General features: G+C 54.0%; 1 protein-coding gene across 2 annotated transcripts; it reads left to right on the forward strand.

The window, feature by feature from the left end:
- Positions 1-887: 887 nt before the first annotated feature.
- msto1 (misato mitochondrial distribution and morphology regulator 1) lies at positions 888-26,958 on the forward strand. 2 transcript variants are annotated; one of them, XM_067975858.1, is made up of 14 exons: positions 888-1,120; positions 4,943-5,078; positions 7,368-7,437; positions 7,949-8,024; positions 10,619-10,673; positions 10,798-10,948; positions 14,402-14,519; positions 18,189-18,323; positions 18,792-18,947; positions 19,574-19,705; positions 22,277-22,461; positions 24,283-24,387; positions 24,501-24,616; positions 26,014-26,958. In XM_067975858.1, the coding sequence occupies exons 1-14, from the start codon at positions 1,037-1,039 to the stop codon at positions 26,250-26,252; spliced, it is 1,758 nt and encodes a 585-aa protein (XP_067831959.1). In that variant the 5' UTR covers positions 888-1,036; the 3' UTR covers positions 26,253-26,958. The 2 variants fall into 2 exon arrangements, with proteins under 2 accessions (XP_067831959.1, XP_067831960.1); XM_067975859.1 differs by having other exon boundaries at positions 1,038-1,120; positions 4,854-5,078.
- Positions 26,959-27,225: the final 267 nt, after the last annotated feature.

Below are 27,225 nucleotides of genomic sequence, written 5' to 3' on the forward strand. Positions count from 1 at the left end.
ATTACTGCCCGTTGCCAAGGCAATCACAGTGAGCAGACAGAAAGGTGTCACCTAAAAGGCCACCGAATATACAAACCCCCCAAAAAAAAGAGAGAGAGAGAGAGAAGGAAGACAGTCAATGACCCGTTATATTAAAAACAGATAACATTTGTTCTTAACATTTGTTTTTAATATGACGGGTCATTGACTGTCTTCCTTCTCTCTCTTTTTTTGTGGGGGTTTGTATATTCGGTGGCCTTTTAGGTGACACCTTTCTGTCTGCTCACTGTGATTGCCTTGGCAACGGGCAGTAATCACCAGGCATTGTTCTGTGATTTTCAAATGCGAAGGATTCGAAAATATTCCATACCGTTCACCTGCCGAAGGAGGAAGCCTCCGAAAGCTTGTGGAATTTAAAATAAATTTGTTGGGACTATAACTTGGTGTTGTAAAATTGTTTACAATTGTCAACCCCAGTCCATCACCCGCATCTCCACATAATAACTTTCAAGGGGGAATTGGATAAATACTTGAAAAGGAAAAATTTGCAGGACTAGGGACAAAAGCAATCTTTCAAAGAGACGGCACTGGCAGGACGGGCCGAATGGCCTCCTGCGCTGTACGATTCTAAGGAGGAAGTTCTAGGTTTCAGGAGGCAGCCCGGAGTGGTATTCCTGTAGCACCTCGCACCTTTAACCCTCGTCTTTGAGCTGCCGGCCAATCGGAGAGCCGGAAAGGCACGTGCGCCATCTCAACCTAGCTTGATGGAGTGGGCGGGACCTGGGGGGGGGTGGGCGGGAAGACGTGACAGGAGAGCGATCAAGACGGACAGGAGAAGCATCCAATCAGCTGTCAGATTATGTGTGAGCGACGTGCGGCAGAGCCAATGGGATGTGGGGGTGCGATTGTGAGGCTAGGTTGCGGCTGGGCGCGCGGGGACGGCGGTTGGGGGTTTCGGTTGAAGTTTAAAAAACATTTTTATTTAAAATACAAAAAAAAAACCCCTTTAAATCGGAAAAGCTCGAGGAGGAAAAAAGCGGGTCGGAGAGGCGGCGTCATGGGGAGTGTGTGTCGGGAGGTGGTGACGCTGCAACTCGGGCACTACAGCAACTTCGTGGGCACCCACTGGTGGAACAGTCAGGTCAGGTCAGGGGATGGGGAGAGGGCTTCGTTACCGGGGGGGAGGGAGAGAGAGAGGGCTTCGTTACCGGGGGGGGGGGAGAGGGCTTCGTTACCGGGGGGGGGGAGAGGGCTTCGTTACCGGGGGGGGGGAGAGGGAGGGCTTCTAAACCGGGGGAGGGCTTCTAAACCGGGGGAGGGGGGGGAGGGGAGGGGGGGGGGGGAGGGGAGGGCTTCTAAACCGGGGGAGGGGGGGGGGGAGGGGAGGGGGGGGGGGGAGGGGAGGGCTTCTAAACCGGGGGGGAGGGGAGGGCTTCTAAACCGGGGGGGGGGGGAGGGCTTCTAAACCGGGGGGGGGGGGGGGGGAGGGGAGGGCTTCTAAACCGGGGGGGGGGGGGGGGAGGGCTTCTAAACCGGGGGGGGGGGGGGAGGGCTTCTAAACCGGGGGGGGGGGGGGAGGGCTTCTAAACCGGGGGGGGGGGGGGGAGAGGGCTTCTAAACCGGGGGGGGGGGGGGGAGAGGGCTTCTAAACCGGGGGGGGGGGGGAGGGGAGGGGAGGGCTTCTAAACCGGGGGGGGGGGGGGAGGGGAGGGCTTCTAAACCGGGGGGGGGGGGGGGGGGAGGGAGGGCTTCTAAACCGGGGGGGGGGGGGGGGGGGAGGGGAGGGCTTCTAAACCGGGGGGGGGGGGGGGGGAGGGGAGGGCTTCTAAACCGGGGGGGGGGGGGGGGGGAGGGCTTCTAAACCGGGGGGGGGGGGAGGGGAGGGCTTCTAAACCGGGGGGGGGGGGGAGGGGAGGGCTTCTAAACCGGGGGGGGGGGAGGGGAGGGCTTCTAAACCGGGGGGGGGGGGGGGGGAGGGCTTCTAAACCGGGGGGGGGGGGGGAGGGGAGGGCTTCTAAACCGGGGGGGGGGGGGAGGGGAGGGCTTCTAAACCGGGGGGGGGGGGAGGGCTTCTAAACCGGGGGGGGGGGAGGGGAGGGCTTCTAAACCGGGGGGGGGGGAGGGGAGGGGAGGGCTTCTAAACCGGGGGGGGGGGGGGGGGGAGAGGGCTTCTAAACCGGGGGGGGGGGAGAGGGCTTCTAAACCGGGGGGGGGGGGGGAGAGGGCTTCTAAACCGGGGGGGGGGGGGGGGGGAGGGGAGGGCTTCTAAACCGGGGGGGGGGGGGGGAGGGGAGGGCTTCTAAACCGGGGGGGGGGGGGGAGGGGAGGGCTTCTAAACCGGGGGGGGGGGGGAGGGCTTCTAAACCGGGGGGGGGGGGGGGGGAGAGGGCTTCTAAACCGGGGGGGGGGGAGAGGGCTTCTAAACCGGGGGGGGGGGGGGGGGAGGGGAGGGCTTCTAAACCGGGGGGGGGGAGGGCTTCTAAACCGGGGGGGGGGGGGAGGGGAGGGCTTCTAAACCGGGGGGGGGGGGGGAGGGGAGGGGAGGGCTTCTAAACCGGGGGGGGGGGGGGAGGGGAGGGCTTCTAAACCGGGGGGGGGGGGGGGGGGAGGGGAGGGCTTCTAAACCGGGGGGGGGGGGGGGGAGGGGAGGGCTTCTAAACCGGGGGGGGGAGGGGAGGGCTTCTAAACCGGGGGGGGGGGGGGGAGGGCTTCTAAACCGGGGGGGGGAGGGGAGGGCTTCTAAACCGGGGGGGGGAGGGGAGGGCTTCTAAACCGGGGGGGGGGGGGAGAGGGCTTCTAAACCGGGGGGGGGGGAGGGGAGGGCTTCTAAACCGGGGGGGGGGGGGGGGGGGAGGGCTTCTAAACCGGGGGGGGGGGGGGGGGAGGGCTTCTAAACCGGGGGGGGGGGGGGAGGGGGGGGGCTTCTAAACCGGGGGGGGGGGGGGAGGGGAGGGCTTCTAAACCGGGGGGGGGGGGGGGAGGGCTTCTAAACCGGGGGGGGGGGGGGGAGGGGAGGGCTTCTTAAACCGGGGGGGGGGGGGGAGGGGAGGGCTTCTAAACCGGGGGGGGGGGGAGGGCTTCTAAACCGGGGGGGGGGGGAGGGGAGGGCTTCTAACCGGGGGGGGGGAGGGGAGGGGAGGGCTTCTAAACCGGGGGGGGGGGGGGGGAGAGGGCTTCTAAACCGGGGGGGGGAGAGGGCTTCTAAACCGGGGGGGGGGGGAGAGAGGGCTTCTTAACCGGGGGGGGGGGGGGGGAGAGAGAGGGCTTCTAAACCGGGGGGGAGGGGGGGGGGAAGAGAGAGAGGGCTTCTAAACCGGGGGAGAGGGCTTCGTTACCGGGAGGTGAGGGTGAGGGGGGGGAGGTGGGAGGTGAGGGGGGGGAGGTGGGAGCTTCGTTACCGGGGGGGGGGGGGGGGAGAGATGGCTTCGTTTCCGGGGGCTGAGTGATGTGGTGGGGGGGGGAGGTGAGGGTGAGGGGGGGGGGGGGGGAGGTGAGGGTGAGGGGGGGGGGGTGAAGGTGAGGGGGGGGGGGGGGAGGTGAGGGTGAGGGGGGGGGGGGGTGAAGGTGAGGGGGGGGGGGGGGAGGTGAGGGGGGAGAGGGTGAGGGGGGGGGGAGGAGGTGAGGGTGAGGGGGGGGGGGAGGGGGTGAGGGGGGGGGGGGGGAGGGGAAGAGGGGGGGGGGGAGGGGAAGAGGGCTTCGTTACCTGGGGGGGGGGGGGAAGAGAGGGCTTCGATACCGGGGGGGGAGAGGGCTTCGTTACCGGGGGGAGATACAGGGAGAGGGGATGGGGGGCGATATTGGGGGGGGGGGGGAAGAGAGAGAGGGTTTCGTTACCGGGGAGGGATATGGGGAGGATGGGATGGAGGGATGGATGGATGGGGAGGGATGGAGAAGGAGGATGGGGGGGGATGGGGGATGGATGGGGAGGGAGAGGGGGGTGGATGGGGAGGGGGGGGGATGAGGGAGCGAGAGAGAGAAGGAAGGGGGATAGAGGGTGATACAAGAGGGGATAGGGGTACAGGGGGGAAATACTGGGGGGAAAGGGGAGGAGGAGAGGGGGATAGAGGGAGGCTGGGAATGAGGGGACAAGAAGAGGGGGATAAGGAGGGGGGCAGGATTTGGGTACAGGTGAGAAGGCCTGGGTACTGGGGCTGGGGTCAGGGGCTGCAGATGGGGGAGAAGGGCCTGGGTACAGGGGATGGGACAGGGTCAGAGGCTGGTTGTCAGGACCTGTGGGTGGGGGGGGGGGGTAACCTGGATACAGGGTCTGAGGATCGGGGAGGCAGGGCTGGAGGAGGTTTGTTGACTCGGGCTGGGAGTGGGGGAAGAAGCTTTAAGCTGCCACCAGCTGTCGTTCATTATATATCTATTTATTTATATTATAAATCTTGCATTTGCACACACTTCCTGACTTTTGCTATTAATTATTCCACATGTGAAGTGAAAGCTCCCTATGTGAGCTTGTCTTGCTGTAATTACACCCTCCCCAGTGAAGGGGCTGCAGCGTGGTTCATTGGGCAGAACAGTCACCTTGCAATCAGGCCCGTAACCTAGGCTGATAACCCAGTCCAGTACTGATAGTGATCAGGAATAAAAGCCCTGGCTGAGTTTCCCCTCCCTTTTCGAGGGGAGCTGATACCAAATGTAGCCCCATAACTGCTGACCCTGACTGGGATCAACTAACTCAGTACAGATCAGGGATTAAGTTGGGCCATTCCTAGTCTGTGTATGTCAGTACCACCCTGGGTGGTGTATTTGCCCACTGCCCCAAGCTGGCACTCTATTTAGCAAGAGGGATGATTTTGCAGGTTTTACCTTCATTGCACAGTAAATATTCACCAGTGCCATGATATGTGTTTTTTTAATTGAATTAGGAATTGCTGATTTCAGCATCGAGTTTGAGTGTATAATAAATACATTGTGAAATGAACTGGTCTGTCCCCTTCTCTCTGCCTCCGCCAAGGATGCTGCATTGTGTTACGATGCGGAACCGAGCGACCCGTACTCTGAGATCAGCAACAATGTCCTGTTCCGAGAAGGGCTGACACTGCAGGGCCAGCCCACCTACACTCCCCGCCTCATACTCATGGACCTCAAAGGTACGACATTGGTCAACTCCTGCTGCCCTCCTATCAAGGGCTTGACTCCTGGTTCCACAGAGCCTTGGTCAGACTCCATCTGGAGTACTGCGTTCAGTTTTAGGCACCGTACCTCAGGAAAGATCTATTGGCCTTGGAGGGGGTTCAGCGCAGATTAAACTGAGTGATACCTGGGCTTAAAGGGCCAAATGATGAGGATATTTTTGCATAAATTTGGTTTGTGTTCCCTTGACTTTAGAAGGTTGAGGGGTGATCTAATCGAGGTGTTTAAATTGTTAAAAGGATTTGATAGGGTCAATACAGAGAAATGATTTCCTCGGGTGGAGGAATCCAGAACAAGGGAATATAATAAAATTAGAGCTAGGCCATTCAGCAGTGAAAACGGCAAGCACTTATTCACGCTAAGGGTAGTGGAAAATTGGAACTCTTTTCCCCCCCCCCCAAAAAGGCTGTGGATGCTGAGATCGACAGATTTCTATTAGTTAAGGGTATCAAGGGATAGGGAGCATTGGTGGGTAGAGTTGAGGTACAGATCAGCCATGATCTAATTGAATGGCGGAACAGGCTCAAGGGGCTGAATGGCCTCCTCCTGTTCCTCTGGTTTTTACAAGTAGGCAGGGACCAGTATTGGTCATGCTGTAATCCTATATTTTTGTAATGCTTTTTTAAAAATCAAACATTTCTTGCCCTGTTTAGAATGGGCAGGGCTGCTGGCATCATGAAGTCGATTTAATTATGTAACTGACTGCAGCTCTTCCCCTCCTCTCCCCTGCCCACACAGAGCTCTCACATTTTATTGTTGATTGCAAATGACCGTCTAAATCAGGGTCCCAACATTGAGTCCCATTCTTCGATTTAGCTAAAGAATTCAAAAGGTAAATAATTTTTTTAAGAAAGCAGTGGAATCTGTTGATGGCCTGATGGGGAAAATACACCCCCCCCTCCCCCAGACTGATGGGGGAAATACACCCCCCCCTCCCCCAGACTGATGGGGAAATACAGCCCCCCCTCCCCCAGACTGATGGGGAAATACAGCCCCCCCTCCCCCAGACTGATGGGGAAATACAGCCCCCCCCTCCCCCAGACTGATGGGGAAATACAGCCCCCCCTCCCCCAGACTGATGGGGAAATACAGCCCCCCCTCCCCCAGACTGACGGGGAAATACACCCCCCCCCCTCCCCCAGACTGATGGGGAATTACACCCCCCCCCCCTCCCCCAGACTGATGGGGAAATACAGCCCCCCCCTCCCCCAGACTGATGGGGAAATACAGCCCCCCCCTCCCCCAGACTGATGGGGAAATACAGCCCCCCCCTCCCCCAGACTGACGGGGAAATACACCCCCCCCCCCCCTCCCCCAGACTGATGGGGAAAATACACACCCCCCCCCCCCCCCCCCCCCCAAAATTGCCATTGATTTGAACTCTGGTTCCCATATGTATCCAATCCAGGTATCTTGAGTTGCTGCATTGTCACAAGGGCTGTTATATCAAAGATATTTTGTGCTTTGATCACTGAGGCACAAAGCAAATATCCGAGCCCTGCAAGCAGTATAGAGAACGGCCATAATGCCGTCTCTAATGTCAGCACTGAGTCGTGCCAAAAGTGATAGGAGTTTCACCCTGCTGTCCATATCCTGGTGCCCAACTTGGGCAAAAGACCTCCATTCGCCAGCAATGGCAGGGAAAAGGCTGAAAACTCCCCCCTGTTTGACTTACAGGGAGAGGTTAGACAGACTGGGACTTTATTCCCTGGAGAGTAGGAGGTTAAGGGGTGATCTTATAGAAGTCTATAAAATAATGAGGGGCATAGATAAGGTCGATAGTCAAAATCTTTTCCCAAAGGTAGGGGAGTCTATAACGAGGGGGCACAGATTTAAGGTGAGAGGGGAGAGATACAAAAGGGTCCAGAGGGGCAATTTTTTCACTCAAAGGGTGGTGAGTGTCTGGAACGAGCTGCCAGAGGCAGTAGTAGAGGCGGGTACAATTTTGTCTTTTAAAAAGCATTTGGACAGTTACATGGGGAAGATGGGTATCGAGGGATATGGGCCAAGTGCAGGCAATTGGGGCTAGCTTAGTGGTATAAACTGGGCGACATGGACATGTTGGGCCGAAGGGCCTGTTTCCATGTTGTAACTTCTATGATTCTATGATTCTATGGTTGGAGTATGCTGTGAAGCACCTTGGGACGTCTTACTACGTTAAAGGCACTTTATAAATGCAAGTTGTTGTTAACATTCATCTGATGCTGCCTGCAGTAATTGCTTGGCTTTGTGTGTGTGTGTTGCAGGGAGCTTGCACAGTCTGAAGCAGGAGGGTGCCCTGTACGGCATCAGTCAGACGGAACCTGCGCTAACGTGGTAAGGATTAAACTCTGCTCATTGTCTTCATGGGGGAATCCAGTGATGCAGGGCCCCTGACAGGACAGGCACCTCATGTTTAAGAACATTTATTGCCCCTCCCCTCCTCTCCCGAAGGCTCCATTCATGCCTGGGTACAGTTACACAGACACCAGCCACCCTATGGTATCTCACTCAAATGGCCATTCTTCATGTGTGAGTCTAGACAGAGGATGAATCAGCCCAACTGATCTTGTCCTCAGCCCCACGCACTTCCCAGCAGTAGTCACTGGTTATTGATTCTCCCCAGCCCCCAACCCAGGGACACTGAGGTAATTGGAGCACCCCAACCACTGCCTCCTCTGAGTTCAGCTAAATCAGCACAGACCAGTTGGGTTGGAACCTGGACCTACTGAGTGATGATGGAACACTCTGGCCCAACCCCTCAGATAGTTTACTGAGGGCAGCCCACATTATATTTAAATCAATAAATACAGTACATGCTTTATCTTTCCCTTTTCATTTAATCTAGGAGGGGGATCCTGACCGTGCACAAAGAGGACCCGATAAAAAAGAACGAGTTTCTACAACATCTCGACAGGTTGGGTGTAAGTGTTGCTTTATATTCAATTATGTTTTTTATTTGGATAGTTTTTTTAAAAAAATTTTAAATCCTCCCTGTAGATTTCCTGTCTCCTGTAAAGTAGAATTTACTGAGGATGGTTTGCTGTTGCAGTAAAGTCCAGCCTTTAAATCAGTATCTGCAACTCTCTGAATATAATAAACTGATTCTGACAACACGGTGGATGAGACGTTAAACCGAGGCCCCGTCTGCCCCCTCAGGCGGTCATAAAAGATTCCATGACATTATTCAAAGAGATGGGGAGTTCTCCCCGGTGTCTTGGGCCGATATTTATCCCTCAACCAACATCACTAAAACAATTTATTTGGCCATTATCACACTGCTGTTTGTGGGATCTTGCTGTGTGCAAATGGCTGCTGTGTTTCCCACATTACAACAGTGACTACACTTCAAAAAAAAGTACTTAATTGGCTGTAAAGCGCTTTGGGACATCCTGAGGCCTATAGAAACACAAGGCCTTTCGTTTCTTTATGCGAAACTCTTGTTTAAATGATCAAAGGTTTTTAAAACCCTTCAGTGCCGCAGGCAGCTTGTTTGTCCAGGTGCTGTCCGGTATGGAGACCGCTAATAAGTGCATCGTTTACCGTGGACCCCTTCCACGTTTTACACAGTCTTGTGAATCAAGCATTGATGTAGTCAGCCATAAGGGGCATCACAGCTAACTTCAGTCCTGTCCTCCTGTCACCAGCACATGTGCAGATCATTGGACAGTGATCAGGAGTGGAAACCCTGGCTGTTTGACCTCCTCATACACCCCCACTGCTTCCTGAGATGAGATCAGCCAGCTCAGCACAGGCCACCCATCACACCACAGACATTCCTGCTCTGTACGACTCAGTGCCACACTGGGTGGGGCTTTTGCCTCCTCAGCCACTTGGGGGTCCCCTTTCACGTAACCTATTAAATGACACAGCACAGTCTGTCAGGCCTGCAGCTCGAGCAGGCAGCCTGCTCTAACTGTCGAGCCCCGTTAATTGGAACTGGTTTTGAGGGGGGAAAGTGGCCTCAGTCAGAAGCCCATTCAAATAAATGGGGGAAGGGGAGCAGCCTTGTGCTTCTGCACTGTAGTTTGGTGAGACTCAGCCTCCTAAACCTGGCAGTTCCATCGCGAGCTCTGCTTCCAGCGATTGCCATGGCAACTGTGCCGCCGACAGCAGGGAGACAGCTGTTGCTCTGTGCCTGAAGCAGCAGATGGTGCAACAGTGACGGCAGCTGGTAACTGAACCCCCTGGCTGGAGACTTTTAAATGCCTGCATTCTCTGGGTAGGGAGTTTATCGATGAGTCTCACCGCTGCCGTTAGCCAGTGTCCAGGGCTGGAACAGAACTGGTGAGAAAATATTTATTTTGGGAAGTTTGCATTTGAAACTTTTATAATGGAGCTCCTCCCTTGTGTCTCAGTGGGTAAATGCACCACCTGTTGTGGTACTGAGGCTCGCAGAGCAGAAGCTCCCAGACACTGTCCCGAGTCTGTGTCGAGTTACCTGATCTCAGCCGGCCAGCAGTTGGGGCACAGCTGCAGCTGACCCAGGTGGGGTTTGTGCTCCCGATCACTGTTGGTAAATATGCGCGCTTGTGGACTTTATCCAGGGACCGGAGCAGGCTCTGCTGTGATGCCTACTACAGTTGAATAGCCTGCCAACATTTGCTTTAGAGGCTGTCACATGAAGAATGGACACTAGAGCAATATACCGGAGGGTGTCTGTGAGAGATAATCATAGAAGCATACAGCACAGAAGGAGGCCATTCGGACCATCGTGCCTGTGGGAGAAAATTGGGGCGAGGTGGACTAAAGAGGTTGACTGGGGAAAGGGGAACGTCTCTAAATCCCTATAACCTGTCCCCTGTGATGTAAGATTGTGAGGTTTATTCTCAGCTTCAGAATCACGCAGCCATTCTTGTTAGTGGCCAGCATAATTGTTTTCAGGTGTCCAGAAAGTCGCATTTCTCCTCGGAGTTGTGGAAAGTGCTAGCGATACGTGTTGGTTCGAGTGAACTGGAATGCAGAGCTGTAATGAGGTGAGGGATCTGCTCCCAGTGGCTGGTCTAAGCCACTGACTAGTGGTTAAATTGGAGGCCAGGCGTAGAGCCAGTTTTTGTTTTTTCACATTCATGCACGTTACATCTACTGGAGGTTCAAACCCCATTCCAGGACGGAGCACGTGGTCTAGACTGACAAACCAGTCCAGTACTGAGAGAGTGCAGCGTTGTCACATGCTGTTGTTTGAAAGACCTGCTAAACTGGATCCTACCTGTTGTGGTGGTTCAGGTGGGAGTGAAAGATCTCACGACACTGTTCAAAGAAGAGTGGGGGATTTCTCCCGGTGTCCTGGTCAACATTCCTCCCACAACCATACCACCAAAATCAGACTAACTAGTCATGCTGTTTGTGGGATCTTGCTGCACATAAAATGGCTCCTGGATTTGCCTACATAACAGTCATTGCACTTCAAAGTATTTCATTGTGCGAGGAGTGCATTGGGATATTTCAGACAAGTGTGTTACGGCTGTAACTGAATATAAGTTCCTTCTCCTCATCTGCTTTGTATTGTCTCCCTCAGGGCGAGGTGCACTCCAATAGGAACCTCAACTCGACAGCATTTCAAGGAGAGGAACGTGAGTGACTTCCAACTTGGTTTATCAGGGATGTTAGTAGCTCGTTTCCGTGTCCGTGTTCTGGCTGCTGCTCCTGCACCTTGTTGCAACCCCCTGCCTGCCCTGACCTTGTTTCTTTTGACAGGAGCCGTCCCGGTGTCCTTAGCTGAGAGACCTCTCGACCTGTCCCAGAACGCCACCCGATTGGAGAGCAGTGTGAGGGTGTGGTCAGACTACTTGAGAGTGCACCTACACCCGAAGACCATCTCGGTCATCCAGCAGTACAACCATGACAGGCAAGTCAGCTTGGGCCATATAGAGGGGAAGAGAAAGGAGTATGGGCAATATACACCAATCCCAGAACAGAGTCCAATATACACCAATCGCAGACTGAGAGAATTATTTTTCATTCGTTCACGGGATGTGGGCGTCGCTGGCGAGGCCGGCATTTATTGCCCATCCCTAATTGCCCTCGAGAAGGTGGTGGTGAGCCACCTTCTTGAACCGCTGCAGTCCGTGTGGTGACGGGATGGTGTGTGACTTGGAGGGGAACGTGCAGGTGGTGTTGTTCCCATGTGCCTGCTGCTCTTGTCCTTCTAGGTGGTAGAGGTCGCGGGTTTGGGAGGTGCTGTAGAAGAAGCCTTGGCAAGTTGCTGCATTGCATCCTGTGGATGGTACACACTGCAGCCACAGTGCGCCGGTGGTGAAGGGAGTGAATGTTTAGGGTGGTGGATGGGGTGCCAATCAAGTGGGCTGCTTTATCTTGGATGGTGTCAAGCTTCTTGAGTGTTGTTGGAGCTGCACTCATCCAAGCAAGTGGAGAGTTTTCCATCACACTCCTGACTTGTGCCTTGTAGATGGTGGAAAGGCTTTGGGGAGTCAGGAGGTGAGTCACTTGGCGCAGAATACCCAGCCTCTGACCTGCTCTCGTAGCCACAGTATTTATATGGGTGGTCCAGTTAAGTTTCTGGTCAATGGTGACTCCCAGGATGTTGATGGTGGGGGATTCGGTGATGGTAATGCCGTTGAATGTCAAGGAGAGGTAGTTAGACTCTCTCTTGTTGGAGATGGTCATTGCCTGGCACTTATCTGGCGCGAATGTTACTTGCCACTTATGAGCCCAAGCCTGGATGTTGTCCAGGTCTTGCTGCATGCGGGCTCGGACTGCTTCATTATTTGAGGGGTTGCGAATGGAACTGAACACTGTGCAGTCAACAGCGAACATCCCCATTTCTGACCTTATGATGGAGGGAAGGTCATTGATGAAGCAGCTGAAGATGGTTGGGCCTAGGACACTGCCCTGAGGAACTCCTGCAGCAATGTCCTGGGGCTGAGATGATTGGCCTCCAACAACCACTACCATCTTCCTTTGTGCTAGGTATGACTCCAGCCACTGGAGAGTTTTCCCCCTGATTCCCATTGACTTCAATTTTACTAGGGCTTCTTAGTGCCACACTCTGTCAAATGCTGCCTTGATGTCAAGGGCAGGCACTCTCACCTCACCTCTGGAATTCAGCTCTTTTGTCCATGTTTGGACCAAGGCTATAATGAGGTCTGGAGCCGAGCGGTCCTGGCGGAACCCAAACTGAGCATCGGTGAGCAGGTTATTGGTGAGTAAGTGCCGCTTGATAGCACTGTCGATGACGCCCTCCATCACTTTGCTGATGATTGAGAGTGGACTGATGGGGCGGTAATTGGCCGGATTGGATTTGTCCTGCTTTTTGTGGACAGGACATACCTGGGCAATTTTCCACATTGTCGGGTGGATGCCAGTGTTGTAGCTGTACTGGAACAGCTTGGCTAGAGGCGCAGCTAGTTCTGGAGCACAAGTCTTCAGAACTACAGCTGGGATGTTGTCGGGGCCCATAGCCTTTGCTGTATCCAGTGCACTCAGCCGTTTCTTGATATCACGTGGAGTGAATCGAATTGGCCGAAGACTGGCTTCCGTGATGGTGGGGATATCGGGAGGAGGCCGAGATGGATCATCCACTCGGTACTTCTGGCTGAAGATGGTTGAAAACGCTTCAGCCTTGTCTTTTGCACTCATGTGCTGGACTCCGCCATCATTGAGGATGGGGATGTTTGCAGAGCCTCCTCCTCCCGTTAGTTGTTTAATTGTCCACCACCATTCACGACTGGATGTGGCAGGACTGCAGAGCTTTGATCTGATCCGTTGGTTGTGGAATCGCTTAGCTCTGTCTATAGCATGTTGCTTCCGCTGTTTAGCATGCATGTAGTCCTGAGTTGTAGCTTCACCAGGTTGGCACCTCATTTTTAGGTACGCCTGGTGCTGCTCCTGGCATGCTCTTCTACACTCCTCATTGAACCAGGGTTGATCCCCTGGCTTGTTGGTAATGGTAGAGTGAGGAATATGCCGGGCCATGAGGTTACAGATTGTGCTGGAATACAATTCTGCTGCTGCTGATGGCCCACAGCGCCTCATGGATGCCCAGTTTTGAGCTGCTGGATCTGTTCTGAATCTATCCCATTTAGCACGGTGGTAGTGCCACACAACACGTTGGATGGTGTCCTCAGTGCAAAGACGGGACTTCATCTCCACGAGGACTGTGCGGTGGTCACTCCTACCAATACTGTCATGGACAGATGCATTTGCGACAGGTAGATTGGTGAGGACGAGGTCAAGTAAGTTTTTCCCTCGTGTTGGTTCGCTCACCACCTGCCGCAGGCCCAGTCTGGCAGCTATGTCCTTCAGGACTCGGCCAGCTCGGTCAGTAGTGGTGCTACCGAGCCACTCTTGGTGATGGACATTGAAGTCCCCCACCCAGAGTACATTCTGTGCCCTTGCTACCCTCAGTGCTTCCTCCAAGTGGTGCTCAACATGGAGGAGGACTGATTCATCAGCTGAGGGAGGACGGTAGGTGGTAATCAGCAGGAGGTTTCCTTGCCCATGTTTGACCTGATGCCATGAGATTTCATGGGGTCCAGAGTCAATGTTGAGGACTCCCAGGACCATTCCCTCCTGACTGTATATCACTGTACCGCCACCTCTGGTGGGTCTGTCCTGCCGGTGGGACAGGACATACCCAGGGATGGTGATGGAAGAGTCTGGGACGTTGGCTGAAAGGTATGATTCTGTGAGTATGGCTATGTCAGGCTGTTGCTTGACTAGTCTGTGGGACAGCTCTCCCAATTTTGGCACAAGTCCCCAGATGTTAGTAAGGAGGACCTTGCAGGGTCGACTGGGCTTGGTGTTTTGCCGTTGTCGTGTCCGGTGCCTAGTGGTCCGATGCCGGGTGGTCCGTCCGGTTTTATTCTTATTATGACTTTTCGTAGCGAGATTTTACAACTGAGTGGCTTGCTAGGCCATTTCAGAGGGCAATTAAGAATCAACCACATTGCTGTGGGTCCAGTATACACACCAATCCCAGACCAGAGAGAGTCCAGTATACACACCAATCCCAGACCAGAGAGAGTCCAATATACACCAATCCCAGACCAGAGAGAGTCCAATTATCCACACCAATCCCAGACCAGAGAGAGTCCAGTATACACACCAATCCCAGACCAGAGAGAGTCCAATATACACCAATCCCAGACTGAGAGAGTCCAATATACACACCAATCCCAGACCAGAGAGAGTCCAATATACACCAATCCCAGACTGAGAGAGTCCAATATACACACCAATCCCAGACCAGAGAGAGTCTAATACACACACCAATCCCAGACTGAGAGAGTCCAGTATCAGAATGTGCTAAGCTGATTCCTTGTTTTTTTAACATACACAGCAGTTCTGATCGGTTTGAAGCGTTTGGATTTGGGGAGAGGCTGTATCGCGATCCAGCATTTCTGGATGATTTGGAGGACAGACTACACTTTTACACTGAAGAATGTGACTATCTGCAGGTACAGTGGGAGGACTTTCAGCTAAATGTCTCTAACCAAGAGGATGGAAGGCCAGACTGGAAGTATAGGGAAATCTTGCTCTCTAAAATAAAGACAGATGCTGGAAATATACAGCAAGTACATCTGTAAGGAAAAGGATAAATTAATGTTTTGAGTGGAACCCATCATCAGGTTTCCAGTATCTGCCGTTTTTTCTTTCTCTTTGCATGTTTCCCAGGTTCTTTTGAAAGACTCTGAGATTGTTGCTCCTTTCTCACAGTAACGTGCCTCTAATCACCAAGGTGCTACAGTTTGAGCAGTAGGGTTTCAGGATGAGAAGCACACTGTCCCTCCTGTCGTGATGGGGGCTGGGGTGTTATTACCTCTGGTTTATCCTTTTTTTGGTAACCATACCAGCTCCCCCAAAACTCTAGTCTTCTCGACCAAACGTTTAGACCAAATTGCCCATCATCAAATACAACACTAGATACCAAATTCAACGAAACCGCGTAAAAGCCGCTCCCATCTCAGGCTATTGTTTGAGTGAACTTGCTGCTCCTTTCAGGCTCGGACTGCAGGAGGGTGAGTCAGGATAGCTGCACCTCGTGAGCCACATGGTCCAAAGTCTGGGCTAAACTTGTCCAACACGGTCAGGCAGAATGACGTATAGAGCATCTCCAAGAAGGGAAAGAGGCTAAACTCTTTATGGACAGCCAGAGAGAGAGCAAGATTTTAGTTAGGCGCCACCTTGAAGAATGTATGTTTCTCTTTATATTGTTTCATAAAGTCATTACCGAATATCATTTTTCACTGTGAAGTGTAATGGTGGGTGGGTGATATTTGCATCCACTTTGAACAGCGAAAAATCCCCCACAGTACAATTCTACATCTTGTCCTTCCAAAATCTGGAGAAAGTATTTTCAGCTGTACAACACTGGAGTGCAGTACAGGTGGGTACAGGTCTGTCCCTGTATAACACTGGGGTACAGTACTGGTGGGTACAGGTCTGTCCCTGTATAACACTGGGGTACAGTACTGGTGGGTACAGGTCTGTCCCTGTATAACACTGGGGTACAGTACTGGTGGGTACAGGTCTGTCCCTGTATAACACTGGGGTACAGTACTGGTGGGTACAGGTCTGTCCCTGTATAACACTGGGGTACAGTACTGGTGGGTACAGGTCTGTCCCTGTATAACACTGGGGTACAGTACTGGTGGGTACAGGTCTGTCCCTGTATAACACTGGGGTACAGGTCTGTCCCTGTATAACACTGGGGTACAGGTCTGTCCCTGTATAACACTGGGGTACAGGTCTGTCCCTGTATAACACTGGGGTACAGTACTGGTGGGTACAGGTCTGTCCCTGTATAACACTGGGGTACAGTACTGGTGGGTACAGGTCTGTCCCTGTATAACACTGGGGTACAGTACTGGTGGGTACAGGTCTGTCCCTGTATAACACTGGGGTACAGTACTGGTGGGTACAGGTCTGTCCCTGTATAACACTGGGGTACAGTACTGGTGGGTACAGGTCTGTCCCTGTATAACACTGGGGTACAGTACTGGTGGGTACAGGCCTGTCCCTGTATAACACTGGGGTACAGTACTGGTGGGTACAGGTCTGTCCCTGTATAACACTGGGGTACAGTACTGGTGGGTACAGGTCTGTCCCTGTATAACACTGGGGTACAGTACTGGTGGGTACAGGTCTGTCCCTGTATAACACTGGGGTACAGTACTGGTGGGTACAGGTCTGTCCCTGTATAACACTGGGGTACAGTACTGGTGGGTACAGGTCTGTCCCTGTATAACACTGGGGTACAGGTCTGTCCCTGTATAACACTGGGGTACAGTACTGGTGGGTACAGGTCTGTCCCTGTATAACACTGGGGTACAGTACTGGTGGGTACAGGTCTGTCCCTGTATAACACTGGGGTACAGTACTGGTGGGTACAGGTCTGTCCCTGTATAACACTGGGGTACAGTACTGGTGGGTACAGGTCTGTCCCTGTATAACACTGGGGTACAGTACTGGTGGGTACAGGTCTGTCCCTGTATAACACTGGGGTACAGTACTGGTGGGTACAGGTCTGTCCCTGTATAACACTGGGGTACAGTACTGGTGGGTACAGGTCTGTCCCTGTATAACACTGGGGTACAGTACTGGTGGGTACAGGTCTGTCCCTGTATAACACTGGGGTACAGTACTGGTGGGTACAGGTCTGTCCCTGTATAACACTGGGGTACAGTACTGGTGGGTACAGGTCTGTCCCTGTATAACACTGGGGTACAGTACTGGTGGGTACAGGTCTGTCCCTGTATAACACTGGGGTACAGGTCTGTCCCTGTATAACACTGGGGTACAGTACTGGTGGGTACATGTCTGTCCCTGTATAACACTGGGGTACAGTACTGGTGGGTACATGTCTGTCCCTGTATAACACTGGGGTACAGTACTGGTGGGTACAGGTCTGTCCCTGTATAACACTGGGGTACAGTACTGGTGGGTACAGGTCTGTCCCTGTATAACACTGGGGTACAGTACTGGTGGGTACATGTCTGTCCCTGTATAACACTGGGGTACAGTACTGGTGGGTACAGGTCTGTCACTGTATAACACTGGGGTACAGTACTGGTGGGTACATGTCTGTCCCTGTATAACACTGGGGTACAGTACTGGTGGGTACAGGTCTGTCCCTGTATAACACTGGGGTACAGTACTGGTGGGTACAGGTCTGTCCCTGTATAACACTGGGGTACAGTACTGGTGGGTACAGGTCTGTCCCTGTATAACACTGGGGTACAGTACTGGTGGGTACAGGTCTGTCCCTGTATAACACTGGGGTACAGTACTGGTGGGTACATGTCTGTCCCTGTATAACACTGGGGTACAGTACTGGTGGGTACATGTCTGTCCCTGTATAACAGAGGAAAGTACTAATGGGTTCAGGTCTGACACTGTTAAACCAGCCCAGTGACAACACTTGTACATGTCTATTCATCGAATACACAGAGCAAGAAAGATATTACAGGGAGAGGTGAGAGCAGCACCATCTCTGGAGGTTGGCAGTCACAGTTCTCTGAGCTGAGAGACTGATGTTTATGTAGTTGCCTCCGTTAAGGAGAGCCAGCTGGTTGCCATTGGTGGCAAAGTTAACTGACTGCCACAGACGCCAATTGCCTTGGGTCTGGTATTTTAACCTTGGCTGGTGAAGGGTAGACTCTCCGCCCAACCTGCTGGGCTGTACAGACCTTCACCCAACATCAGACCAGGTTCTGGCCAGGATCAGAGATTGAAAACTGCACAGGCACCACTGCTTTAAAACAGCAGCATTGCAAGTGATTCTGTAATATAAGCAGAGTACTAAACTCACTCGCCCATAGTCCTAGGAAGCTCTACACTTGGATTTGTCCTTTGGATGAGCCACTAAACCGAGGCCACATCTCCCAGTTCTGCTGGCAATAATTAGAAGAGCAGAGAGCTCTGCCAGTGTCTGGCCAACATTCCCCCCCCCCCCCCCTTTGTCAACACCACTGATTGAAATGGTCATTCATATTGTAAAACTGGCACTGCTTCAAAATGTAACTGTGTTGTAGCTGTTTTCACTCAGTTGGACGCTGTATGACTGCGAGTGTTGCTGTGAGCTGTGGGACGGCCCGTTCCTGGTTAAAGCTGTGTTCTGTCGGCAGGGGTTCCATGTGCTGTGTGACCTGCAGGACGGGTTCGCGGGGCTCTCAACTAAGCTGGTGGAGCTGCTGAAGGATGAATACGGAGGCAAAGGCATATTCACGTGCGGTTTCGCCCCAACCAGCTACATGGACACGGTGAGTAAAGAGAGGAGTGGCCACACTTGGCTTGTTGCAGTGTCTGGTACGCAGTCCGTGCAATACACACCAAACGGTGAATAGTTAAATGCTGATGTGCTGAGCCATACAGATCTGCTGTTGGGCAATCTCAGCAGGGTACTCAGGGTGATCTCATCGGCATTACACTAACCCAGCATGACCATCTGATCATGTAGGTGTGGCCCCACATACCCCAGGCAATAAGCAAACCCATTGCCTTAATCCATAAGTATGTGCTCCTCCCAATAAACAAATGTATTCTTAGACAAGCACCAAGCAGTGTGTGACCTGACACAATATAGATGTGAGCAGTCATTTCCTGGGCTGTTGTACAGTTAGGAGGGAGGCACTGTGCAGATCATGTGTGTGTGTGTTGTATCCTGATACCCCCCCCCCCTTTATGTCTGTGCGTCTCTTTTAATCCCGGTTTTCCTTGATTCCTCACAGAGCCCTGTGAAGGAGGTCTATCGGCTGCTGAATTCCGTCATGGGGATCGTGCATTTATCCAGTCGTAGCTCCATCTTCTGCCCAATGTCACTGAACAGAAACGTCCTGGGGCGTAAACGAATTTCCCCAGTCACATTCCCACATGTAATCTATGATGTGAGTATCAGTAGTTTGTCGGAGCATGAGGGAAGGTGTGAAATGTCTCTCTTTTTATCCCCCGCCTCCTCCCCTGGCTGTAACAGGTCTCTGATGCTTGTGCTGTGAAGAGGAGGCAGGGTTGGGAAAAATCAGCCCAGTTCCCTGCTCCTGGTCACTATCCAGAGACTTGTGCTAGAAAGTGCCCCCATGGTTAAATATCCTGCAAATGCCCAGTACAGTGTGTGTTGGATACAGTGTAAAGTTCCCTGACACTCACCTATTCCAAACCAGTACCGGTCATCCTGTGGCCTCTGAGTAAGATTGCCAAGTTGTGGTGAATTAGTGGTAGTTTTGTATCGATACCCAATAGGAACTGGATCGAGATTTCCCCAAACCCGTTTTACATCGGGCTCCTGCACTAGAGTTCTGAGGAGCCTGTCATCCCATCAGCCTGGGCCCAGGCCTGTGTCTGACCCACTGCACCGTCCAGTCCCACTCACGTTGTTAAGTGTTTTCTAGTGAATTTCTGGTGTAACGAGTGGAGTTCATTGAAGCCTGTCCTTTTCTATCAGTTTCTGCTGTTCGTTCTCTGCTGTGTCACGGGTGAACTGAAGCTTTTAATCACCTCATATTTTCTCAAACAGGCATCGCTGAATTATCACAGCAGCGCACTGCTCGCCACTGCCCTGGAAACGCTGACCACCCCATACCGGCTGCAGTCTCCCACTGTGTCACTCACACAGCTAACAGATGCACTCAACTTCTCTGGGAGAAAGGTATGGCCCAATTTTGTATGGTAGGACGGTACTGGAGCTGTACGACACTGGGAACATAGGAAGGAACATAGGAACAGGAAGAGGCCATTTAGCCCCTCGAGCCTGTTCCACCATTCAACGAGATCACGGCTGATCTGTGACCTAACTCCATATACACGCCGTAGCCCCATATCCCTTAATACCTTTGGTTAACAAAAATCTATCAATCACAGATTTAAAATTAATAATTGAGTTAGCATCAACTGCCGTTTGCGGAAGAGAATTCCAAACTTCTCCCACTCTTTGCGTGTAGAAATGTTACCTAACTTCACTCCTGATATTCCTGGCTCTAATTTTTAGGCTATGTCCCCCAGTCTTAGACTCCCCAACCAGCGGAGTTCCCCTTAATATCTTGAAAACTTCGATCAAATCACCTTTTAATCTTCTAAATTCCAGGGAATACAACCCTAGTTTGTCTAATCTCTCCCTGTAATTTAACCCTTGGAGTCCAGGTATCATTCTAGTAAATCTACGCTGCACTCCCTCCAAGGCCAATATGTCCTTCCTGAGGTGCTGTGCCCAGAGCTGAACACTACTCCAGGTGTGGTCTAACCAGGGCTTTGTATAGCTGTAGCATAACTTCTACCCTCCTCTTATATTCTAGTTCTCTAGATATAAAGGCCAGCATTCCATTGGCCTTTTTGATTATTTTCTGTACCTGTCCATGACACTTTAATGATCTATGTACGTGGACCTCTAAGTCTCTTTGGATCTCCACTGTTTCGAGCTTTTTATCATTTATAAAGTACTCTGATCTATCCTTTTTAGGTCCAAAGTTGATGACCTCACACTCTACTACATTGAAATCCAATTGCCACAGTTTTGCCCATTCACTTAATCTATTAATATCTCTCTATAATTTTACGCTTCCATCTACACTGCTTACAATGCTGCCTATCTTTGTGTCATCGGCAAACTTGGATTTGTGGCTCTCTATCCCGTCAACTAAGTCGTTAATAAATACAGTGAATAGTTGCGGTCCCAACACTGATCCCTGTGGGACACCACTAGTCACATCCTGCCCGTTATCCTTACTCTCTGTCTCCTGCCCTCAGCCAATTTCCTAACCAGGTCAGTAATTTGCCCTCAATTCCATGAGCTTCAACTTCAGCCAACAGTCTCTTTTATGTGGGACTTTATCGAAAGCCTTCTGGAAGTCCATATAAACAACATCAATAGACATTCCCCTGTCCACTACTTTAGTCATTGCTTCAAAAAATTCAATCAGGTTTGTCAGGCACAACCTACCCTTTACAAATCCATGCTGGCTCTCTCTGAGTAGCTGAAAATTTTCAAGGTGTTCAGTCACTCTATCCTTAATTATAGGCGCTAGTAATTTCCTGACCAGATGTTAAGCTAACTGGTCTATAATTCTCTGGTTTCCCTCTCTCACCTTTCTTGAATAGCGGAGTAACTTGCAATTTTCCAATCTAAAGGAACGATGCCCGGGAGCAGGTGTCGCGCTGTGCCCCGGGAGCAGGTGTCGCGCTGTGCCCCGGGAGCAGGTGTCGCGCTGTGCCCCGGGAGCAGGTGTCGCGCTGTGCCCCGGGAGCAGGTGTCGCGCTGTGCCCCGGGAGCAGGTGTCGCGCTGTGCCCCGGGAGCAGGTGTCGCGCTGTGCCCCGGGAGCAGGTGTCGCGCTGTGCCCCGGGAGCAGGTGTCGCGCTGTGCCCCGGGAGCAGGTGTCGCGCTGTGCCCCGGGAGCAGGTGTCGCGCTGTGCCCCGGGAGCAGGTGTCGCGCTGTGCCCCGGGAGCAGGTGTCGCGCTGTGCCCCGGGAGCAGGTGTCGCGCTGTGCCCCGGGAGCAGGTGTCGCGCTGTGCCCCGGGAGCAGGTGTCGCGCTGTGCCCCGGGAGCAGGTGTCGCGCTGTGCCCCGGGAGCAGGGTGACCATTGTTTGTGCTCTGTTTCTCTGTTATAAGGAGAGGCAGGCACACCCTGCAGCAAGTTATCCCTGGTCACTTGGCCCCTGTAGAGCATTTCTTGCTGCTTGGCTCAGGATGAATGCCCACCCATGTGGTATTGAGACACAGATAAGGAATATTCCTGCTGATCTCAACCAGGGCCATGATAGTGGCTACAACTGTGCTCTGAGTCCTGGGCTGTGGAAGGGGAAATCAGCCAGGGTTCCAGAATCACTATCCAGCAGACACCTCCCCCCCCCCCCCCCCCCCCCCAATGCTGCTATGTAGTCTATGTGCAGGGGTGAGAACATGTAGTGGACTTGGCTGCGATGCTTCTCGTAGTCGAATAGCCTGGCATCACCTGCTGTTGAGGCTCACCTGTGAGAAATGGTTGGCGCAAGTGGCCTGCAGCAAGTCAGTGCCTTCAAGGGAGGAGATCCTGCACTAACATGAGTGATGTGGATACAGTCACAGGTTTAGACAAACCCTTCAATAAAGGCACCCATACTGTATGTGTGCTGTGTGATACGTTGGTGTGTCCATTTCCTTGGGCCATTGATAGAAATGATCGATGTAGATAACCGGTGCCCTGTGCTTGTGAGTTGCCTCATTTGTGCCCGTTTCTCGCGGCAGGTGATCACCGCGTCCGCCTCGGTTCCATTCCCCATGAGGGACACAGGGACTCTGCCGGATGTGCTCTGTGACCAATATGCTACGTTACCGTGGACAAGGCTATCTCCGTGCGGCGAGTTCAAGGAGGCCCGATGCTTTGCTCAGTCTGTGGTAATCAGAGGTGTCAGCAGCGAACAACAAGTTAGGTGAGCCTGAGCCTCGGGCTTCTTACAATGCTTAATGGTCAAGTTGCTTTCAAAATTTGCTGCCTCTTGTTTCATTCCCATCCATTCTTTCCCTGGGTGTTTGGGAAGGTCGAATGGACAATAGGAATTTATTAATCGACGATTAATAAAGGTGAGTCCTGATCCATACAGCTCAGGAAAGGCCTAGCTTTCATCCTGCATTATTGCTGAGTTAACTGGTCTCAGCCCAGGCATTAGTTGGGGCTACGGTCGGCCTCAGCCACCCTGGGTTAGGGAGGGGAAAATTAGCCGGAGTTCCATCTCCTGATCCCTGCCAGTGACTCCTCCAGAAAGTTCCACAGGTGAACATTAGGTGCTGAAGTGCCTGTCTGCACTCAAATAGCCTCCTGGTACTCACCGGCTCGGCTCATGCATGAACAACTGTGCCAATTGGTAACTCACCATGCTGGTTACAGAGCCACTTGGACAAAGTACTGGAGGGTTCTTTGTGCCTGTGGACCCATGACCCGAGAGTAATGCTTTCAGGACAGGAGTAGCGGGAGCTGGGAGCAGTACCCACCAGTACTGTACCCCAGTGTTATACAGGGACTGACCTGTACCCACCAGTACTGTACCTCGGTGTTATACAGGGACGGACCTGTACCCACCAGTACTGTACCCCGGTGTTATACAGGGACGGACCTGTACCCACCAATACTGTACCCCGGTGTTATACAGGGACGGACCTGTACCCACCAGTACTGTACCCCAGTGTTATACAGGGACGGACCTGTACCCACCAGTACTGTACCCCAGTGTTATACAGGGACGGACCTGTACCCACCAGTACTGTACCCCAGTGTTATACAGGGACGGACCTGTACCCACCAGTACTGTACCCCGGTGTTATACAGTGACAGACCTGTACCCACCAGTACTGTACCCCAGTGTTATACAGGGACGGACCTGTACCCACCAGTACTGTACCCCAGTGTTATACAGGGACTGACCTGTACCCACCAGTACTGTACCTCAGTGTTATACAGGGACGGACCTGTACCCACCAGTACTGTACCCCAGTGTTATACAGGGACGGACCTGTACCCACCAGTACTGTACCCCAGTGTTATACAGGGACTGACCTGTACCCACCAGTACTGTACCTCGGTGTTATACAGGGACGGACCTGTACCCACCAGTACTGTACCCCGGTGTTATACAGGGACGGACCTGTACCCACCAATACTGTACCCCGGTGTTATACAGGGACGGACCTGTACCCACCAGTACTGTACCCCAGTGTTATACAGGGACGGACCTGTACCCACCAGTACTGTACCCCAGTGTTATACAGGGACGGACCTGTACCCACCAGTACTGTACCCCAGTGTTATACAGGGACGGACCTGTACCCACCAGTACTGTACCCCGGTGTTATACAGTGACAGACCTGTACCCACCAGTACTGTACCCCAGTGTTATACAGGGACGGACCTGTACCCACCAGTACTGTACCCCGGTGTTATACAGTGACAGACCTGTACCCACCAGTACTGTACCCCAGTGTTATACAGGGACGGACCTGTACCCACCAGTACTGTACCCCAGTGTTATACAGTGACAGACCTGTACCCCAGTGTTATGAAGCTGAAAGTGCTCTCTCCAGACATATCTTAAGTTTGGAATGGCAGAATCTACATTTGTACGACGGGGTGTGCATCACCATTATTCTGTACTGAAACTACAGTGACAGCACGAGTGGACCCAAACTATACTTTTACTGATAGCGGATATTGCTGTAATTTGATTATCGTAAAGCTCACCCTGATTCTTTCCTTTTAGTAACCTTCCTCCAGGGGTGAAAGGGGCCTCAAGTTTACATAGCTGTCCTACAGGGGAGGAGGTGCTCAGCACATTCCTGCACCGCCACTTCCCAGCAACACTCAGGTAAGTGGAAATCGTAACACCAGAGCAGAGAATGGGAAGGGGTTTGGTCCATTGGGATTCTGTACAGTGGGAATGTCGACTGGTGATGTGTGACTGCTGTTCTCTTGTTCCAGTGCGGTCCATCTGGCTCAAACCCCATGTAAAGTGACCGCTCCGTACCCACAGTTCTTCACACCCTCCTTCAACAAACAGGGACAGTTGACAGGAAGCAGTCTACCCTCAGCAAGTGGTGAGTGATGTGTGAGGAACTCCAGGGTTGGTGCCTGAGACCGGGTTACCAGGCTGGCAGTCTGTAAAATGTATTATTTTTCAGAGTCCTTCCAGTATGTAAACAAACCCTTATAAGCTATGGGCAGATTCCCAGGTAATGTTGGGTTTGAAACTGGGTGGGATACTGGAGGCTGCTGGCATTGGATCCCAGTAACTGGTGGTGCCTTGAGGAGGCAAGAGATATTTTATTTAGAGAAAAGAAATTGTGCGGTATCTATTACCCCCACCCCCTCGCACCCGCCCACCCCCTCGCACCCGCCCACCCCCTCGCACCCGCCCACCCCCTCGCACCCGCCCCCCACCCCCTCGCACCCGCCCCCCCCCCCTCGCACCCCCCCGCCCCCTCGCACCCCCCCGCCCCCTCGCACCCCCCCGCCCCCTCGCACCCCCCCGCCCCCCCGCCCCCTCGCACCCCCCCGCCCCCTCGCGCCCCCCCGCCCCCTCGCGCCCCCCCGCCCCCTCGCGCCCCCCCGCCCCCTCGCGCCCCCCCGCCCCCTCGCGCCCCTCGCGCCCCCCCGCCCCCTCGCGCCCCCCCGCCCCCTCGCGCCCCCCCCGCCCCCTCGCGCCCCCCCGCCCCCTCGCGCCCCCCCGCCCCCTCGCGCCCCCCCGCCCCCTCGCGCCCCCCCGCGCCCCCCCGCCCCCTCGCGCCCCCCCGCCCCCTCGCGCCCCCCCGCCCCCTCGCGCCCCCCCGCCCCCTCGCGCCCCCCCGCCCCCTCGCGCCCCCCCGCCCCCTCGCGCCCCCCCGCCCCCTCGCGCCCCCCCGCCCCCTCGCGCCCCCCCGCGCCCCCCCGCCCCCTCGCGCCCCCCCGCCCCCTCGCGCCCCCCCGCCCCCTCGCGCCCCCCCCGCCCCCTCGCGCCCCCCCCGCCCCCTCGCGCCCCCCCCGCCCCCCCGCGCGCCCCCCCGCCCCCCCCGCGCCCCCCCGCCCCCCCGCGCCCCCCCGCCCCCTCGCACCCCCCCGCCCCCTCGCACCCCCCCGCCCCCTCGCACCCCCCCGCCCCCTCGCACCCCCCCGCCCCCTCGCACCCCCCCGCCCCCTCGCACCCCCCCGCCCCCTCGCACCCCCCCGCCCCCTCGCACCCCCCCGCCCCCTCGCACCCCCCCGCCCCCTCGCACCCCCCCGCCCCCTCGCACCCCCCCGCCCCCTCGCACCCCCCCGCCCCCTCGCACCCCCCCGCCCCCTCGCACCCCCCCGCCCCCTCGCACCCCCCCCGCCCCCTCGCACCCCCCCCGCCCCCTCGCACCCCCCCGCCCCCTCGCACCCCCCCGCCCCCTCGCACCCCCCCCGCCCCCTCGCCCCCACCCCACTTTAGTTCTGCACTGGGCTCCAGTGAATAAGCCTTTTTCTATCTTCACAGCTGTAGAGAGTATTCCTGTGATGACAGCTCTTCAGTCGTCTCCAGTCTTGCACACTGTTCTGCGCAATCTGTACGGGGAGGTGACCCGACTCAACCTCCGAAAGTTCAGCACTTTCCTCTCTGCTGGCACCGAGCTGGATGACTTCAAAGAAGTTCTGGAGGAGCTACGGACCCTTTCCCAGTGCTACAAAATGAACTTTGACCTGGATGAATCAGAAGATGACTCTGACATGGAATAAAGATTGCTGTAACCTCCTTGCTGAACACTGTACCACCTCTTTCTCAACGTACTTACCCAGAGTAATGGTGGTAAGGGATGTGTGTATCCGTGCTGGCAACACACCAATGCCCAAATTGGGAATCGCCTCCTGCCCCATTATCTAAACGCACCAATTACCCACAGCTGTAAATATGTTTGAGAGGAAAAAAACCTTCTCTTCATAAAACAGATTTTATCTAATTCTTAAGGTGTCAGAAATGCTTACCAGGTTTGAATGACTCCCCCGCCCTTCCCAGCCTGGTTGCTGGGGATAGCACGGGTTAGATTAACGGCCCAGTGCACTGTATACTGGCCCTCTGCCAGAATGGTTTAGTTTCTCCACACACAGTTAGGATTCAAACGCAAACCATTTCAGTGAAAGCTTGCACTTTGTACCAACTGATGGGTCAAGATTCAAACTCTGCTTCCCTCAGACAGTGAGTCAGTTCTTTGGTGAAGGAGCTGGTGTCAGTCCTGAAAGCCCTCTGCTGCACCCTAGCCCCTGGAAATAATGATAGAGAATGTTAGTTTGGATAGAACTATGATGGCTGACAGTCACCTGTCTGATGCCTTATGCTGTGCAACTGTTTTATTTATGAAGCTGAGTCTGATTCTTGTCACCCTGAGTGGATTTTTTTTTTGTAAGTATTAAAAATTGAAGTGCCATTGCTATGGCTGTCTACCAACACTGTTGCTGTTTATTCAGCAGGATAAGGATCACTCACTACCTGTACGGAGTTGCTATTCATCAGGTAAGGGTTACTTGCTGTTTGTTTATTAGACAGGGTTACAAATAGGACACGCTTTCACTGTTCGTCCCCAATCTTGACCATGTCATGGAGCAGAGAGTTCTCATGGGCTGCTTCTGTCCACCTCCTCCAGCCACCTAATGAGACGAGCTCCCTGTCATTTGGGGTGGGAGAGAGGATGAAAAAGAACTGTTGTGTTTTTGG

Source organism: Heptranchias perlo, chromosome 44, assembly GCF_035084215.1.
Source record: "Heptranchias perlo isolate sHepPer1 chromosome 44, sHepPer1.hap1, whole genome shotgun sequence".
NCBI lineage: Eukaryota > Metazoa > Chordata > Chondrichthyes > Hexanchiformes > Hexanchidae > Heptranchias > Heptranchias perlo.

Excerpts from the sequence above, each read along its gene's own strand:
- msto1 (XM_067975858.1), top strand. The coding sequence starts at position 1,037 with ATGGGGAGTGTGTGTCGGGAGGTGGTGACGCTGCAACTCGGGCACTAC. Across the intron at positions 24,388-24,500 it reads CACTTCCCAGCAACACTCAG|TGCGGTCCATCTGGCTCAAA; the intron begins GTAAGTGGAAAT and ends CTCTTGTTCCAG. Across the intron at positions 24,617-26,013 it reads CAGTCTACCCTCAGCAAGTG|CTGTAGAGAGTATTCCTGTG; the intron begins GTGAGTGATGTG and ends CTATCTTCACAG.